The sequence below is a fragment of the Neofelis nebulosa genome, chromosome 4, assembly GCF_028018385.1.
Source record: "Neofelis nebulosa isolate mNeoNeb1 chromosome 4, mNeoNeb1.pri, whole genome shotgun sequence".
NCBI classification, from domain to species: Eukaryota; Metazoa; Chordata; class Mammalia; order Carnivora; family Felidae; genus Neofelis; species Neofelis nebulosa.
The window spans coordinates 48,859,274-48,877,537 of record NC_080785.1 but is presented as its reverse complement, the minus strand read 5'-3'; the positions used below and the strand labels follow the sequence as shown (position 1 = coordinate 48,877,537).

The 18,264-nt window shown below is 40.6% G+C and overlaps 1 protein-coding gene across 4 annotated transcripts in view; it reads right to left on the bottom strand.

Moving 5' to 3' along the window:
• CPVL (carboxypeptidase vitellogenic like) overlaps positions 1-16,883 on the bottom strand; it is a 131,204-nt gene extending 114,321 nt beyond the window's left edge. The window contains exons 1-2 of one of the 4 annotated variants that reach the window (XM_058724732.1): positions 16,816-16,883; positions 240-425 (exon numbers count right to left, since the gene is read on the bottom strand). In XM_058724732.1, coding sequence (XP_058580715.1) covers positions 240-402 — 163 coding nt within the window. In that variant the 5' untranslated portion in view covers positions 403-425; positions 16,816-16,883. Of the gene's footprint in view, positions 1-239; positions 426-3,184; positions 3,368-16,815 lie in introns of those variants that run through there. The other 3 variants (XM_058724733.1, XM_058724735.1, XM_058724731.1) reach the window with 3 other exon arrangements.
• Between the last annotated feature and the right edge of the window lie 1,381 nt (positions 16,884-18,264).

The following is an 18,264-nucleotide window of genomic DNA, read 5'->3' as shown; positions in this document are numbered from 1 at the left end:
AAATAGAAATGTAGGTACTCGACCACCAGACAATCTGTCCCTGACAAACTCTCATTTTAGCTCAAAACTCTGATAATACATGACATCAAATCATTAATATTTGAAATATAAAACAGCTGGGTTCAAAAATACCAGAATGTATTTTGAATCCTATAAAATAACTGCAAAAAAACCAAAATGAAACAAAACCCCAAACTGTTGAAAATACCCCAGTGGTTTTCTGATTTTACTAATCTTACCTTCTTCAAGTTTCCCAGCTTCAATATAGGGAGTAAGAAATAATGGCTCTCCTACGTTTCCCTTATGTGGTACGGAAACCCGAACATTTTTGTATAAGGAGTGAAAGATCCCGCCACCAGGGCTGAACATGAACACGACCACCAAAACAATCGTCTTCCACATGGCACCAACCAGTCTCTCTAGGCCTAGGATGAAAACAAATGAATCCAAAGAGTAAATATTTACCCAGCCCTTTTATATACAAGACATTCATTTATTTCATTAAAAAAAAAATGTATATTGTAAAATAAATAAATAAATATTCCGTGTAAAGGCCCTTTGCTAAGCACCTTGGATACCACCTGAACAAAACAGACCTAATCCCTGCTTACCCTGAAGTCCACAGTCTAAGGGAGAGGAAGGGGCTATTCAAGGATTCACAATCTAACTAGAGAAACAATTTATATTTCTAAAACTGTGGTCTGAAAAGTAAACTCCATGCAGGATCAGATAAAACTTCAAGACAACAAGGACTCTGTAACTTATCACCAAATGTGTGGTAGAGATGCTTACCTACCACGGGAAGGCACAGGACTGAGAACATATCTCTGGCCGAGAGAACGTAGGAAGGCCTTAACAAGATTAGGTGTGAAGGAAGGGTGGGTGGAACCCAGATGGGCAGGAGAAACGGAGAAAGCATCACTTATGGGGGACAGCTTGAGCAAAAGTGAGACTTCAGTTGTCCATGGGCACTTGGGCAGAGAAATTTAAAATAAACCAAGTGGGGGGCGCCTGGGTGGCTCAGTCGGTTAAGTCCGACTTCAGCTCAGGTCACGATCTCGCGGTCCGTGAGTTCGAGCCCCGCGTCGGGCTCTGGGCTGACGGCTCAGAGCCTGGAGCCTGCTTCAGATTCTGTGTCTCCCTCTCTCTCTGCCCCTCCCCCGTTCATGCTGTCTCTCTCTGTCTCAAAAATAAAAATAAAAATAAAAATAAATAAATAAAAATAAAATAAAATAAAATAAACCAAGTGGATTTCTGCTTACCTCTTCTTTCTGTCTCTTACAAATCACAAACTTTGCATTCAAGAACAAAAAAGAAAGAAGAAAGGGAAGGTCCTACAACTATCTTCAGCTCCCTGCCCTTCTTGCTCGCTGATAAACTCAAGAGCTATGCCTCAACCTTTGTGAACAGTTTTTCAAAGGTCTTCAAATCTGATGCTTGCTTAGACTACTCACCTCGGCTGATAATAGTAGTGACTTAAAGTTGGCGATTTCCCTAAATTTGTAAATAAATATGTAATTTGTATTTACAATGGGCTTCCCCATGTATTTTTAGCTGATTTGAATATCCTAATAACTCAACCAGGAAATCAAAGATTAATGGCACTAATGTTAGATAAGGAAATGTTGATTCCTTGGATAAGGAATGCCGCAGCCAAGAACATGCTAAACCCAGTCAAGGCCAAAACCCGGCACAAGGTGAGTCAGGGGCAGATGCAGGGTCAGATCTCATCTTTTTCTAAAATTGTGACGTTTTGTTCATCGTGGATTTTCTTGCATTAATTTTTATTTTTTCCCAAATGTTGCATTAAAATACTATTTATCATGATTATTGAGTTTTTTGGCACTCTCTTACATTTTATACACGAGTCAAGTGCCTCACTTACTTCACCTTAATCCTTAACGCTAAGAATTAGGATTTTCCATCAGTGCTATTACATTACTCGGCACCTACTACCATTTAAGCAAGATCCGAATTCTTAGCTCTAAAGTCTAAATAGAGTACATGAAACTAATAAATACTTTACTCACTTAGGTTTCTGGATGTAAAAATAAATATACAATTATGCAAATATAATGCCTGCTTCGGACTGTTCAGTGCCTTAAAATACCATGCCATTAAAACATCTTAAAAACATGAAATGTATAAAAATCTGTTACCACAGGCTTGTCGCAACCCAAGTTAGCATAAAATGAAAATACTGTTTGTAGCAAATTTTAAAAGCTTTTCAGACACATTTCCCCAATAAGATAAACATTTATAATTATAATGTGATCAAATATATAATTCTAGTCAAGTCTTTCATGGTTAACTTAATAGAATTCCCCATGCTTCATGTAAACAAGCCCAACCAAATACAATATGCAGCTAAAAACTGGCCTTGCCTTTTATGGACTATCATAAGGAACAAAATGAATTTAAAAACTGAAGTTAGTCCCAAGAAGCCCAAGGTACTGACCACTATGGCATTAAATTAATTAACTTGTTTTAATACTGTAGCTACTTTTGGGGCGCCTGGGTGGCGCAGTCGGTTAAGCGTCCGACTTCAGCCAGGTCACGATCTCGCGGTCCGTGAGTTCGAGCCCCGCGTCAGGCTCTGGGCTGATGGCTCGGAGCCTGGAGCCTGTTTCCGATTCTGTGTCTCCCTCTCTCTCTGCCCCTCCCCCGTTCATGCTCTGTCTCTCTCTGTCCCAAAAATAAATAAAAAACGTTAAAAAAAAAAAAAATTAAAAAAAAAAAAAATACTGTAGCTACTTTCAAGGAATACTTGAAATCAACAATCTTACTCTCCAACTGGTTCGGGGGGAAAAAAAAAGAAGATCTGTGGAATTAAAAAAATACTGGAAAAAGCTCTTCCAGTAAGAGGTATTTTTCCTGGCGGCAGAAATAAGGAACTAATCACACCATCTAATTTCTCAATCTTCCTGCTGCAAACTTCCAGCTCCCTTTAATGGAAGTCATTAATATTTAAATAACCAGGGTAGTTACAACACCTCCCTTGAAAGCAGATGTTGACTCAGAGATGTTAAAAAAGGAAAGAGGTAAAACTCGTCTTGTTTTAATTGACATAAATCTAATACATAAAAGTAAGAGTTCGGTCAATTTAGTAGATCTCATTAACATTTAATCAAATAACTATTAGAGTCATGGTTTCTCATGGAGGTGAATTAAAGCAACAACATACTTCATTGCATAATTCTCATTTAACTGCCAGAATTCCTGAACTCTGCTTGGCTGTCATGTCTCCTAATGAAAATGAAGGCTATTATCACGAATAAGGAAGTGTTGTTTTCTTCTTAAATCCTTCTCAAATGGTTTTGTTTATACTAAATTAGCCTGAATCTTTTAATGTATTGAACATTTACTGAGTACTTTCTAAACAAAACATCCTCTACTAGAAGCAATTGCCTAAAGAACTGGGGGGGGGGGGGGGGAGGGAGTATTCACCATACAATTTATCATATCTATTTGGAATAATATGAAAACATTGGTGCTATTTCCAGTTCAAATATATCATATTGAAGGATTCAGACAAACTGTTCCTCTTAATGTTTAGAAACATAAAATCTAAGTAAATACAAAGCAATATTGGCAGAATCAAGTAAGCTAAAGGTCAAAGGTATATGATTTGCTAAAATTGTCTCACTAATCCTTAAATATTACAGCTGGAAGCCATATGTTCAGCATACAATTTTTTAAATATAAACACAGATATTTATCACTGTGTTCCTTAGAATAATAAAAACTATCAACAATATAAACAATTTACAATAAGTCAGTTATTATACAACAAAAAGATGGAATTATACACAGCAATTAAAATGACAAGAATGGGAAAATGTACTAAAATATCAGGTAAGGAAAAGCAGGCTATTATATTGGATATAGGGTAGTTTCTCCTTAATTAATACTTCTTTAAAACTTCCAAATTTTCTACAATAATTAATCTTATCCTCAGAAAAAAATAGTTTTCGGCTTTGCTTTTTTGATAAGAGAAAGTGAAACAGCTGATAGATGTGGCAAAAAAAAAATGCTTGTTCCTCATTCCTTGGTACTACCTGGTTATGACCTCTTGCATTTCCTAGGAATAAGTGTTCTGTTTGCTCTTCTGGAATGCACTCTTCTTTCTCTAACATTCTATGGAGGTGTGTCTTGATCTCCTAGAACCACAGAACCTCAAGACTCAAAGTAAACTTTCTCTTTGGTAAATTAGAAGGCTCTGCATAAATGTGAGGGGTTGTTATAATAATAATTACAATTATTACATAGTATTTAATGCCCCCCGGGATAGACTCCATAACAAATGTGCATGCAATTGGTTTCAGCAAATATTTGTTGAAGTGATGTGTCTAAATAATGAGTCATGGTATTTTAGACAGATGTGAGATATTAGATATCCATGTGGACCAATTCTTTCATCTTGGAGACTAGAAAACTGGAGCCAGAGAAGTACATGAGTGACCTCCTTAAGATTACACCACTGGTGAGTAGTAGGGCCAAGACTTAAAGCTAGGATTTATTTGTGGCTCTACATCCAACCTGTTTTCCACACTTCCAAATTTGGTTACAATTATATTCAGATATTCTGTTCTTGTCTCAATAGACAATTCATAGCCTGTAACAGTCGTAAAAAAAATAACAAATGAACAAACAGAAACATAAATAAGTGAATCTTCCTAGAGAAATTTGATTTTTAGAAAAACTGACACTAATCCAGCTTCTGCCAACTCATTCACTGACCATTTGGCAAGACAGTGACTTCTCTGGGCCCCAGTCGCTATGTTAAAACCAATGGTTACCTTTCTAGGAACTTTGAGAGCTAGTTGTTCAACAAAGGCATTGTTGAAGATTAAACTATGAAAACTTACCATTAAATAGGTTTTGTTGAAAGATATAATAAATACTCAAAACTCATCACTGCATAACTATTGACTACATTTCACCATGACTCGGGGTTATGGTTTCTGTATTTGGTGGACGGATTACATAACGGTTGGTTACAGTGCATTTCTTTCCAGCTCTGTGTTCAGGAACATCTTGTTGGTATCGTGAAATCAGCCATAGTGGGAGTATTTACACCACAGAAATCAGCAAACAGCACAAATCAGGGCTTTACCCCCACTCCCCCAGAAATCCAGTCGTTAAGCATTTACCCACACGTGTTGGTCTCATGTTCCTAATTTGAAAAATGAGCTGGAAACTACTTTCCATCAACTCACGCTCCAATTCCAATCGAAGTGATTGGCAGAAGGGGCGCCTGGGTGGTTCAGTCAGGTGAGCATACGACTTTGGCTCAGGTGGTAATCTCGAGGTTGATGAGTTCAAGCCCCACATTGGGCTTGCTGTGGTCAGCCTGTCAGCGCAGAGCCTGCTTTGAATCCTCTGTCCCCCTCTCTCTGCCCCTCCCCTGCTTATGTTCACCCAAAAATAAATAAACGAAAAAAAAAAAAAAAGAAATGATCAGCAGAAGAGACAAAAGGGAAAAATCCTGCCAAGTTTTCCTCTGTGTTTGGAAGCAACCACTAACACGGTCAGATATGCAAGGCTTCTAGAAAAGAAACCTGAAAAAAAACATTGGAAACTGTGTGTTCTACCAATGGAAAAAGAGTCAAAAACAAAAACTCCAGAATGAGGACAAAGAAAGCAAATGTGTCAGGCAGCCCTCTACTCTCTTCTCTCCTTCCCACGTCCCTCTTTTGATATGTAGATTATTCTAATCAAAGGATGGAAATAAATGGTATAGCTCCAATAGACCAGCTGTTTAGATTCCCCTTACCTATTTAACTGGCTCCCAACATAATAAAAACATTCCCTGAAACAAACTAATAAAACAGGCCACCTAGTGACAGACATTTCCATGAAATCTGTAGTAAAAAAAAGGGTATACAAGAAAGTGGTTCCTCTACTTTAAAAAGATTTTTTTTTTTAATGTTTATTATATGTGTGGGAGAGAGAGAGAGAGACAGAGCATGAGCTGGGCAGGGGCAGAGAGAGAGCAGGCTCCAGGTTCTGAGCTATCAGCATGGAGACCGACACGGGGGCTCAGACTCACAAACCGCGAGTGAGATCATGACCTGAGCCAAAGTTGGAGACTTAACCAACTGAGCCACTCAGACGCCCCTCTACTTTAAAAAGATTTAAGCACATCTCAAGATTATTCAAGCATATCCAAAGCACCTGAATCCTGTAACAAAGAGTTATTGTGCAACCCTCAACTTAAATACCAAACCAAATCCCCAATCTAGCTCTTTTGCTAAAGGATTTCCATGCAAACAAATGGTTTATGTGTATAAGCAAACAAACCTTTATCTAAATAAACAAACCTTTTTATAAATAAACCTTTATTTTTAGCAATCCACTCCTCACTTTCCTCAAGACATCATTTTAATTTCTAAAATTGATATTTGAAGCTCTCTTTTCCCAGAAAAGACATAGCACACGACACGCAAGGTGAGAGGTGATAGGCAACTTTCTGTTGAGGGGGCACTGAGAACATGCCTATCTTCTTTTCACAGCACCCCACCCCCACCCCCACCCCCACCCCCACCCCCACCCCCAGGGCATCAGACAGGAGCGTCTCCTCTTGCTAATGACTTAGTCATTCCCATCTCTGCCATCATACATTTGGACTCACAAGAAAGGAAGATAAATTTGAGTTATGTGGCAGGTGGAGGATGAAAAGAATCAGGAAGAGGAGAAAATCATATCTGACACAATAGAAAGGAGCTTTACCGTGAAGTCTCACTCCAGCCAGAAGGAAAATTTGAGTGGGGGTGGCAAGTAAGAAAGCAGACATGTCCCAAAATGTTAATAACAGTTTTGAAATAGAAAGACATCCTCATGATCAACGGCCTCATCATAACAATACCAATCATAGCTACCAATCGTTGGACATTCTCTATGTACAAGCAGATGTGCTAATTGCTTTATATTTTTATTTCTCACCTTTGGGGGCCAGGTACTATTATCGTCCCGTTTTAGAGATGAGAAACTGATCCTTAGAGAATTTAAGTTATTGGCCCAAGTTCACACCACTAAGTGGTAAATCAAGGAGTTAAGGCCAATCCCAATTAGTTGGTAAAGACTATTCTACAGTCACAACACCAGCATCTCGTAAGATGTGCTATGTGGGCCAGAGTCCCTCCTCCCTTTTCAGGTAAATTTGGAAATATGACATATTATATCCCTGCAGAATAAAATTATTATGTTGCTAAGAATTTCTGGTGTAAATAAATCTGTTAAATCTTAGCCCAATATTTCCCAAACCAACCAATTTTTTATCAGGAAATCCTTTTTATTTGGGGGCAATATCTTAAAAAAATTATGTAACACATTCTGTGGTCTTTATTCAACAAAACATGATAGAGGAACATCTATATCTTAGGCCCTTCCTGCTCCAAATGACCTCAGAAAAGTGTTTGGGCTAACACTTCAGTTATGGTTAGGAAACATCTCTGGGTGGAACCAGCCTTGAGGAAACAGTGCAAAGGCCCTGAGGTGCAAATAAGTCTGTTTGTTGTTTGCTGATGGGAGTACAGTGAATGAAGGAGAAAGTGGCAAGCACGTGATGAGTTCAGAGGGCGGTCAGGGCCAAAATATGTAGAGTTTTAGCCGTATTCATATTCATTAACATTAGGGAGTAATATGGTCTAATCAGAATTGCGAAACGTGAAATGATCACTCTGGCTGCCACCTAGCAAGTGGACGATAGGAGAAAAAGGATGGAACCAGGATACCAATTAGGAGGCTCATGTAATACCCCAGGAGAGATGGGAGAGGCTGGGGCCAGAGAGTAGCAGTGGCGGTGGTGAAAAATGTGAGCTGCATTTTGTAAGGAAATCCATTGCCATTTATGAATAGACTAGATAAAGTGGCCGAGGGAAAGAAAAGAAGCAAGGATGACTCCTAAGCTCTTCTGCCCAGAGCAATTTCATGGATTGTTACAGGTTGAATTTTGTTCCCCCAAAAGATATGTTGAAGTGCTAACCCCCAGCACCTCAGAATGTGACCCTATTTGAAAAAAGCGTCTTTGGGGCGCCTGGGTGGCTCAGTCGGTTGGGCGGCCGACTTTGGCTCAGGTCACCATCTCGCGGTCCGTGAGTTCGAGCCCCGCGTCGGGCTCTGTGCTGACGGCTCAGAGCCTGGAGCCTGCTTCAGATTCTGTGTCTCCCTCTCTCTCTGCCCCTCCCCTGTTCATGCTCTGTCTCTCTCGGTCTCAAAAATAAATAAACGTTAAAAAAAAAAAAAAAAGAGAAAAAAGCGTCTTTGCAGATGTAATCAGTTAAATTAGAATGAGGTCATACCGGATTAGGGGTAGATTTTAATGCAGTGTAACTGATGTTTAGCAGAGAAACCCAGAGAGGAGAGTGCCATGCAAATAAATAAATAAATAAATAAGCCAGAGAAGACAGCTATGTGACAGTGGGGTGGGGGCAGAGACTGGAGTGATGCATCCACAAGCCAAGAATCACCAAGGCTTTTGCCGGCAAACACCAAAAGCAAGAGTCAGGGAAGGGTCACCCCTTCCCCTCCCCTTCTACAAGTTTCAGAGAGAACATGGCCCCAGACTGATTTTGGACGTCTGTATGAAACAATAAATTCTGATGGTGTAAGCCCCACAATTTGTGGTATTTTTTTTTATAGAAGCCCTAAGAAACTAGTACGTGGATAGTGAGACCAATATCCCACTGGAGGCTGGGAACACTGTGGAAGGAGTCGTGATGGAGAGGGGTAAAATGTGAGTCATCAACAATAAAATGGGAAAGAGAAGCTACATTGATTTCTTATTAAGATATGTGTGACATTATTATAAGCCAGGGTTTCCCATAGGATCCTAGTTCAGTAAAATATCAATAGATTTTAAAAGGACAAAAAGTTTGGGAAGGTTTGGGTTAAACAAGCTTAAATAGGCTTCCTGGTTCCGGAACATCTCAGAGCCTTTCTCACTTATTAATGGGCAGCATGTGTTTGACTGTGACACTATTCTTAGAAAGGCCCTGAATCCAGAGGTTTACATAAGACATACCCAGATGGGACACTAAGTACTAGGTTGAATAATTTTTCAAGCCCCCACTTAGCTATTATCAAACAGGAAAGCTGGAATTTGAAGCCAGATCTAAGTGATCTCAAAGTCCATGTATTTTCCATATGTCACTGGGTAAACCACACAATATAAGAAAACCTGCTTCAGTGTAGCTTTTGACGAAAGCAGAATTCTGGGTAAACTGGATTATCTCGGCATTTATAAAACTTATAGGTGTTAAAATTGCAAGTGATTTAAGGGCATGTTTATCTGCGAAGAAAAAATGGAAGAAGAAATGCTTCCCTCAGTTTTGAAAGTAATTTTGTAGTGGTGGCTGAAGCCCTCAGTCCTTTAGGACTCATGGCTAAAGCACTGTCTTCCAATGATAAATTCTTTATTTTTCTGATGTAAATTAGACCTATTCCTCTTAGAATCAGTCTCCTTTTTGCTACCTACTGTGACTAAATTTCTCAACTAAAAACTTAAGATACACAGCGTGGCAAATACAAGGTAAGACACGTTGGATGAGAATATTTTATGTGATGATGGTCCTGGGACATTCTGCAATGTCGTCACCTTCACCAGCACTCCCTGAGGTGGCAAGAAACTCCTCCCTGATTCCAAAAGAGAGACGATTATTATAGAGAATAACCGCCATGTAATACTCCCTTAGTTGAGTCTAGTATTTTTCTCATCTCTTTTCCACACGTCGTTTCATTCGGTCTTCAAAGGAGTCAGTGGCTCTTCAACAGAGACCCACGTTGATAAAGCCATCAGTCAGTAGCAGAGCTGAGGCAGACTCCCAAGTTCACGGGGCCATCCACTCATTCAACAAAGACATACAGTTGACCCTTGAACACCATGAAGGTCATGAGTGTGACCCTTGCACAGCTTAAAACCCACGCATAATATTGACTCCCTCCATACTCTAATGACTGATAGCCTACTGTCGACTGGAAGCCTCACTAATAACACCAACAGTCAAGTGACACGTATTTTGCATGTTGTATGTATTGTAAATTGTGTTATTATAAGGAAAGCTAGAGAGAAGAAAATACGAAGGAAAGCATAAGGAAAACGCATTTATGTTACTTTACTTATCAAAAAAAATCTGCATCCAAGTGGACCAGTGCAGCTCAAACTGCATATCTTTAGCTCCTACTGTGTGTTAGACTCTAATGGAGGCACAGAGAACCAGGGACAAAGCATCTGCCTTCACAAAGCTTACTTTACGGTGAGAAAGAGCACAAAGGGAGCTATTAAGTCCATCAACTGATGAATGGATAAAGAAGATGTGGTATATACCTATACAACGAAATACTACTTGGCGATCAAAAAGAATGAAATCTTGCCATTTGCAGCATCGCGGATGGAACTAGAATGTGTTAGGCTGAGCAAAATAAGTCAGTCATAGAAAGACAAACATATGATTTCACTCATATGCGCAATTTGAGAAGCACAACAGATGAACGTAGGGGAAGGGAAGGAAAAATAAGATAAAAGCAGGGCGGGAGACAAACCATAAGAGACTCTTAAATACAGAGAACGAACTGAGGGTTGCTGGAGGGGAGGTGGGAGGGGATGGGCAAATGGGCGATGGGCATTCAGGAGGGCACTTGTCGGGACGAGCACTGGGTATTCTACGTAAGTGATGAATCACTGCGTTCTGCTTCGGAAACCAATACCACACTGTATGTTAACTAACTTGAATTTAAATAAATATTTTTTAAAAAAGAAAAGAAAATGAAAGCAGGGTAAAAGGTTCGGGAGTGATGGGTGGAGGAGTGGTATTATTTTATATCAGATGGTCAGGGAGCGCCCCTGTGAGGAGGTGACCTGTGAGCAGATCTGAAGGACATGAGTGACTTCTGGGTGAAGATCCGGGGAGAAGAGAGTTCCTGGCTGGAGATCAGTGATTACAAGGGCCCTATAACAGGAGGCCAGGAGGTCAGAAACTAGTATGGCTGGAATCTGGCGAGTGAAGGGGAAAGGACAAAGTGGGGCCAGGTATCCGATCATTCGGGGTGCTGAAGCCAATATGTGTTTCAGAGGCTCAGTTCTCCCCAGCCCTGAGGCTTCCACCAGTGGTGAGGCCGGCCTCGTGCCCGCCTCTTGTTCATTCCCAGGACGGCAGGGCGAGAGGTGGAAAGGTTTATCTGATGGATAAATATGGGTAGTAAACCGGGCATGCCGGGCTCAACTCCCGATGTCCTCACAGGGAACTGTGTTCTTCTCTCTGCACCCGGTCTGGACTTGTAAATTGTTGGGCAAATCTGCTCAACCCTGGGCTTCAGCAGTAGGAGGTTTATTTGCCCAGAACTAAGAGTTCCAACCCAACCCAGTTTCGGTAATAAAAATGCTATTTCACTCTCCACCTGCCTTGCTCTTTTGTCTTCTCCATTTCTCCAGAACTCAGGTGAGGGAAAGGAGTTTGCCATTCTGAGCGCTCCCTCAGAGACCCCAGGAGAATGGAAGTTGGACTTTCTTCTAAGTGTAACAGGCTGGAATTTTTTTCCCACTACACCCCACTGCGAACTTTCTATCATATATATAATTGGAGCAAGGCATCCATAACAGTATGAGCTTCACACACATATTCAGAATCTGAAGTCACATACACTCTGGCTTGCCCACACCAGCCCTGGAAAGGTATGGGAATTGATCAGCTGAAATGATTTTTAAAACTCAAACCAGCCCAAATACCTTCATACAGGTAACCAAAGGGCAACAAAGTCATGGACTATAGCAAGAACAAATAAATACAGAACTAAACCTCCTCATTAAGTATTTTAAAATCAAATGTGCACAGTATCCAAAGTGGACACCCTAGAAAAAACCCACAGATTTGTTCGTCTGGTCCTTGAGCCATGGAAACACCCTCTATAATTACCCCTATAGTTTCTGAAGGAAAAACAACAAAAAAAACACAACAACCAAAAAACAAAGACAAAAAAACAACAACGTATTTTCACCCTCTTACTTGCTGCTTTCTCACTTTTTTCCACACCATCTGACCCCAGGCATTAATGATCTCCATATGCCCAATTCAAAGGTCTTTGTCTCAGTTGCTTTCTCTGACACATTTGTCATTACCACCTTGGTAAATTTGCCATGGCCTTGCCTTTTGTGATGTGTGTTTCAGGGATCTTCTAGAATATTTTTCTTCATGTTTCCTTCTTCCTCTGCCTTGCCCCTAAACGTTAGGTTTCCCAGGAGTTTATCCTTGGTCCATGGCTTATCTTCCTCCACACGTTCTCTCCAGGGTGGGCCCATCACTCCAAGTAGACCTTCCATTGACCCCACTCAAATAACCACTCTTCTCCAAAGCTGCAGACTCACCCACCCAGCTGTCTGCTGAACATTTTCAACCGATGCCCCATGGGCATATTAAACTCAACTTGTCAAAATGGAACCTAACCCTTCTGGGAAGGCACAGTGAATTGAGCACATGTGTTTATTTCTGCTCCCTCATTAAACCACTCTAAAGTGAAAGTGAAGACATTTTTTTTAAAGGCATACATCCCATGGCTGAAGAAAACAGCAAATATGGCTGATCAAAATTTTGTTGTAGCTGTTAGATGGAAAGTGAACAGATAGTCTGCAGAGAGAGAAAGCAGAATATCAATAAGAAACAAGCTAATTCATGTCACAAAACCACAGAAAGGCAAAGGGTAGGTGCCTTCTGTAGAAGGCAAAGGGGGGGGGGTGTTGGTGTGGCGCTGAAAACGGAAGGATAGATGAAAATCTGTCACAGTGGGTAGAGCCTCAGATCCCCTGCAGAGGAAGAGACTCATGCTGCAGAATTTATTTATTTATTTGTTCTTTGAGATTTATTCTTTGAGCAATTAAACCATAGAAACTCCAGATTTGAGAATATGAAATACAGTCAAAGCTGGGAAAGAGGTATCCAATTGAAAAATAAGAGAAAATCTACACACTGATATGCCTCTGGTCCTTCAAACACTCATCTTTAAGAAAGCTGGCAGCCAGCACTATATGCCTCTATCCCTCACTCTATTTAGGAGACTAAAGGATTCTTCTCTGGAATACCTGAATCCACTGAAAAATACACACACACACACACACACACACACACACACACACACATACTAACATGTCCTCCAATAAAATCTCCTGGACCTCATCAATCAATACCAAGGAGCCAGTGGACAGCTGACAAATCCCTTCAACACAACAGAGCTTCCAACCAACAACTTGGTTTCTCCCACTTAATATGAAACTAGAATCAAAGAAGCACTGGAAATAGGAAGAAAGACTTTGCTTTGAAAGAAAAAGCAAAAGAAATTACTTGAAGGAAAAACAAACTACAAGAAACAAAAACACAAAGAGTAGAATGAATAATGCTTCAATATATATATAGATAAATAGATGTATATATATATACATCTATCTTTCTATACACATATACATCTTTAAGAAGATAAGAGAAGATCTTCCATTCATTAAATAACAGAATACTGCCTTAAAAAGAAATGAAGGACAAGAACATGTTCCTGAAAACCAAAAAGGTGGTAGCAATTTTAAGATTTTGATGAAAGAGTGGGACAATAAAGACACATAAGTCTCCTAGAAAATACCACTAAAAGAGAAAAGGGGGTTAAAAATAGGAGGAAAAAAAAGATAATTAAGAGATTGGTTCTGGAAGACCAAAAGCCGACTAATGGGAGTTCCAGAAAAAGAAGTAAGACACAATTCAGGGGAGGAAATTATGGAAGAGATAACACAAAAATATTTAGCAGAGATATAGACATGCCTCCCAGATATAAAGGGACCCACCAAGTTCCTGGATCAAAGAATGAGAAGACACAGAACACACTCCAGAAATAAAGAGGCTGTCATTAAGCTTCCAGAGAGAGAGAAAGATATCACAACAGAGAACCAGGAACCAAGATGGCACTGAGCTTTTCAATGGCAGCTAAAAGATGCTGGGGAGGGGCGCCTGGGTGGCGCAGTCGGTTAAGCATCCGACTTCAGCCAGGTCACGATCTCGCGGTCTGTGAGTTCGAGCCCCGCGTCAGGCTCTGGGCTGATGGCTCGGAGGCTGGAGCCTGTTTCCAATTCTGTGTCTCTCTCTCTCTCTGCCCCTCCCCCGTTCATGCTCTGTCTCTCTCTGTCCCAAAAATAAATAAAAAACGTTGAAAAAAAAAAAAATTTAAAAAAAAAAAAAAAAGATGCTGGGGAAACGTGCCTCCAAAATACGAAGAGGAAAATGATCTTCACATTAGGACTGCACACTCAGCCAAACTATCATACAAACATAAGGATAAATTAAGAAAATCTTCAGGTGGATATAAGGTTTCCAAAAATTGATTCTTAACATACCACTACTCAGGAAGCTACTGGTAGATGGGTTCCACCGAAAGAAGGAAGAAAACCAAGAAAGAGAAAGATGTAAGGTCTCACTCGTAGGGGAGCTAATGCAGAAGAGAAAACCCAGGAGGACAGCTATGCCTGAAGAGCCACCAGTCCACCAGTGCAGTTTGGAACAGTAAGACCAGTGTTTTGGTTGTTTTTTTCACCTACATACATGAACTATGTGGACAGAAATCATTAAGAACTCAAAAACTACACTTAGTATCTTCTCTAAACATGTCCCTACTTCCTGATTTTTCTGTCTTGGTTAGAAGTACTTTCAATGTGCTAATGTCTTACATTTTAACCATATACATCAGTTAAGCTGAAAGTCTGATCAAAAGGGGGGGATTGTTAAAAAGAAAACTACAGGCCCACAAGGGCTTCACTTAGGCCAAGTCCCCAAACCAAGGCTTAATACATAGTCTCACTTCAGTTCCAACCTCCCCCAGAAACGCAGTCTTAACCAGTCAGTCAGGTATTTTCTGATGAGTACCTGTGAGTCTGCCACATGGGAGGGGCCCTCTCTGTCCCCCTTGGGAAGATGAGGTCATCTGCATGATAAGACCCCTTGCGGTCCCCCCTACAAGAAAGGTGAAAGATCCTTTTCTTTTGCTAATAACTTTCTTTTTACAACTTCTCAGAAATCCCCTCCACTTTCTAGATGGAATGCTAACCAATTCACAACTTAATAAAGCCAATTAGATCTTTAAAAAAAATTGTTTAGGTTTATTTATTTATTTGGGGGGGCAGAGGGGCAGAGAGAGAGGGAGAGAGAGAATCCCAAGCAGGTTCTGCACTGTCAGGACAGAGCCCAACGTGGGGCTCAAACTCATGAACTGTGAGATCATGACCTGAACCAAAATCAAGACTTGGTTGCTCAACTGACTGAGCCACCCAGGTGCCCCAGAGCCAATTCTATCTATTTTTAAAAAAAAAAAAAAAAAAAAAAATGGAAAGAAAAGAAAAAAATACTCTCAAAGCACTGAAGCTAGAAACCCCAGCTTCTTTCTGGATTTATCTGTCTCCTCACTGCCTTCTCATAGCCAATCAATCACCAACTGAATCCCTTAGCTGTTTTTCAAATTTGCCCTCTCCTCATCAGTGCTACTCCCATGTCTTAATCTAGGTCCTTAACATGAGTTGCCTGGACCATTGTAAATCTCCACGCTGATTCCTGACCCTGACCTTAACTCCGAGTCTGGTGAATTTCCCCACACTCTTCATTTGCGTTTGTCTTTCTTATTTTGTTGGGCCAAGGGTTTTACACCTTTTCAAACTATATTGCATGGCAATAGATAATGAACACATAGGCAAGATCTCAGCATAAAGTAGGAAGTGGGTAAACAGCAGGATGGAGGAGAAGTCAATAGAGAGCAATTGCAGACAGCCTTGAAGATGTGTTCAGAGCCTCCGTCTTCCAGTGACCAGGTACGGAGGGCTCTACATTTTGAAAAGAATATTATGGCCACAGTGAGAGGATGGATTTAAATGAAAAGACAGAAGGCACAGATACAAGTGAATACACTTTACTGTAATCCAGAGTTAAGATGATGGAGCCTAAACAGGTAAGGGCAGTGGTAATAGTGTGGACAGGGCCGACTTAAAAATAATTAGAAGGTAAAATTAGCAGGACCTTGGGAGAGATGAAATATTATATGTTGAAATAGAACAGAATCTAGGATGATTCCCAGATCTGACTTAAATGGCTGGGCAGATGGTGGTGTCATTAACTAAGATCTCTCACTACTTGATTCTGCCATGAATTTAACTAGCATTAGTGCATTAATGTGCGTGTGTGTGTGTGTGTGTGTGTGTGTGTAGGGATGAGTGGAAAATCAGACCCCTGAGAAATTGAAAATCAGCCCTGCTGGTAATCACATTACGATGCTCCCAACACAACAGTGACAATGTTTCTACATGCCCAAGGCCATACTGCAGCTGTAAAATGACTGTCAATCCTTTCTTCTGGGTAGTTACTGCTCTCTTAGCCATGTGTCCCCAGCCCCACTTTATTCCTCCACCTCCTGAACCAAGACCTCTGAGACAGTCATTTGCTGAACTGCCTTGAATGCCTCCCACCCCCGCTTCCCTGATCCCTCCCTTGCCTCACTTGGCCCAAGGTCAAACCTTTCAGAAGCCTCTCCCTCTATCCCAACCTCTTCGTGATATGTTCTCCTTTGCTGCAGGTAAGCAAATAAAACTAATTTTGTGTCCTTATAAATGAAGTTAGAGAAACCATAAAATCGAGAGGGAAGAGACCATAAAGGTAGAACCTAAGCGGGCAGCTGAGGGCTCTGTATATTATTCTGTGACAAGAAAGCAAGCATCTGCCACAATTCCTGAATATACAATGTTTGATTATGAAATTTTTCAGAAAAGCTGAAACAATTTTACAACTTTAGGTAGGTGTACCTTACCTAAATTCTGTTGTCATTCAACTGGTATTGATTTAGTGCCTTCTATTTGCCTGGAGCTATGCTTACCTGTAAAGACGTAAAAGCCAGAGTAACGTTAGGGAACAAGGAAGGGTTTGATTTAACCGGAGCAGAGTTTGTGAAGGGGTCAGGTGACTTTGGTCTGCGCGGTTACGTTGGGAGTCACATGGAGGACACTGAATTTCATGGCAGGAAGTTTATACTTCATCCTGGCTGCAGTCAGGAGCCATTGAAGGCATTTAAGGAGGGGAATGTCTTGTGCTTTAGAAAGCTCATTCTAGGGGCACCTGGGTGGCTCAGTTGGTTGAGCATCCAATTCTAGATCTAGGCTCAGGTCTTGACCTCAGGGTTGTGAGTTTGAGTTCCGAGTTGAGCCCCACATTGAGCTCCGCACTGGGTGCGGAGTCTACTTTAAAAAAAAAAAAAAAAAAAAGCTCATTCTAGCATCAGTGTTAGGCTGGAGTGGAGAGGACCTAAAGTCTGAGAGCTAAGTTAAAGGTCTTCACACATGTCCTGGGACAAGTAAAGTCGTTAAACTGTGAACAGAATGGATTGCGGAGAGAGAAAAAGGAGAATCAAACCATATAATTACACAAAGATACGTCTAGGCATCTTTTTGAAAGATAAGTAATAGGATATTGAATCCCCAAAGGGAAAGGTCCAGGATACCTACATACATCTTTTGGCCTGGAAATAACCCCAATAATTTGAAAGCAGCCACTGATTAGAATCGGACTATGGAGAAAAGGTTAAGAGATAAGACCCAAGGATATTGGAAATATGCTAAGAATTTGCTTTTTCAGGCCAATAGATCTAAGAACCTAAAAAGTTATCCCCTCCCCTCCTTATCTTACTCCCCAGGTTCTGGTTTAAAGCAATGAAAGAAAAGCATGTGGTTTCACATACAATGCTATAACCTGCAGTATCTCCAAGGGAGAGGAATCTCAGTAATCTGGGTTCAGTTCAGTTACGCTTAGCATTTGGGCCTTATGACAAAGTACTTGATCACTGTCCTGATGAATTCAATCCATTATGGCTTAAATCTCTGAACTTGCAAATATATAGCATAAAAGTTTAAACTCCATTCCTGGTTCTGGCCAAGAAGGTACAGTTTTCAGCATTCTGTCCAGCTTACCCTCTCCCAAGTCTATATAGATATTAATGAGTCATTTTTCCAAAAGTACCTTCCTAATTATGAGAAACCTCCCTACATCAGTTCTTTTAAATGTTCTTAGTTCTGTCCATGAAAACCCCACATTATTAAACCCCTGGGAATGCTAAACTGAAATAATCACGTTTGCTCTTTAAAATGAACTTACATTTGGGGCACCTAGGCGGCTCAGTCAGGTAAGCGTCTGACTCTTGTTTTCAGCTCAGGTCCTGATCTCACGGTTGGTGGGTGTGAGCACTGTGTTGGGCTCTACGCTGACA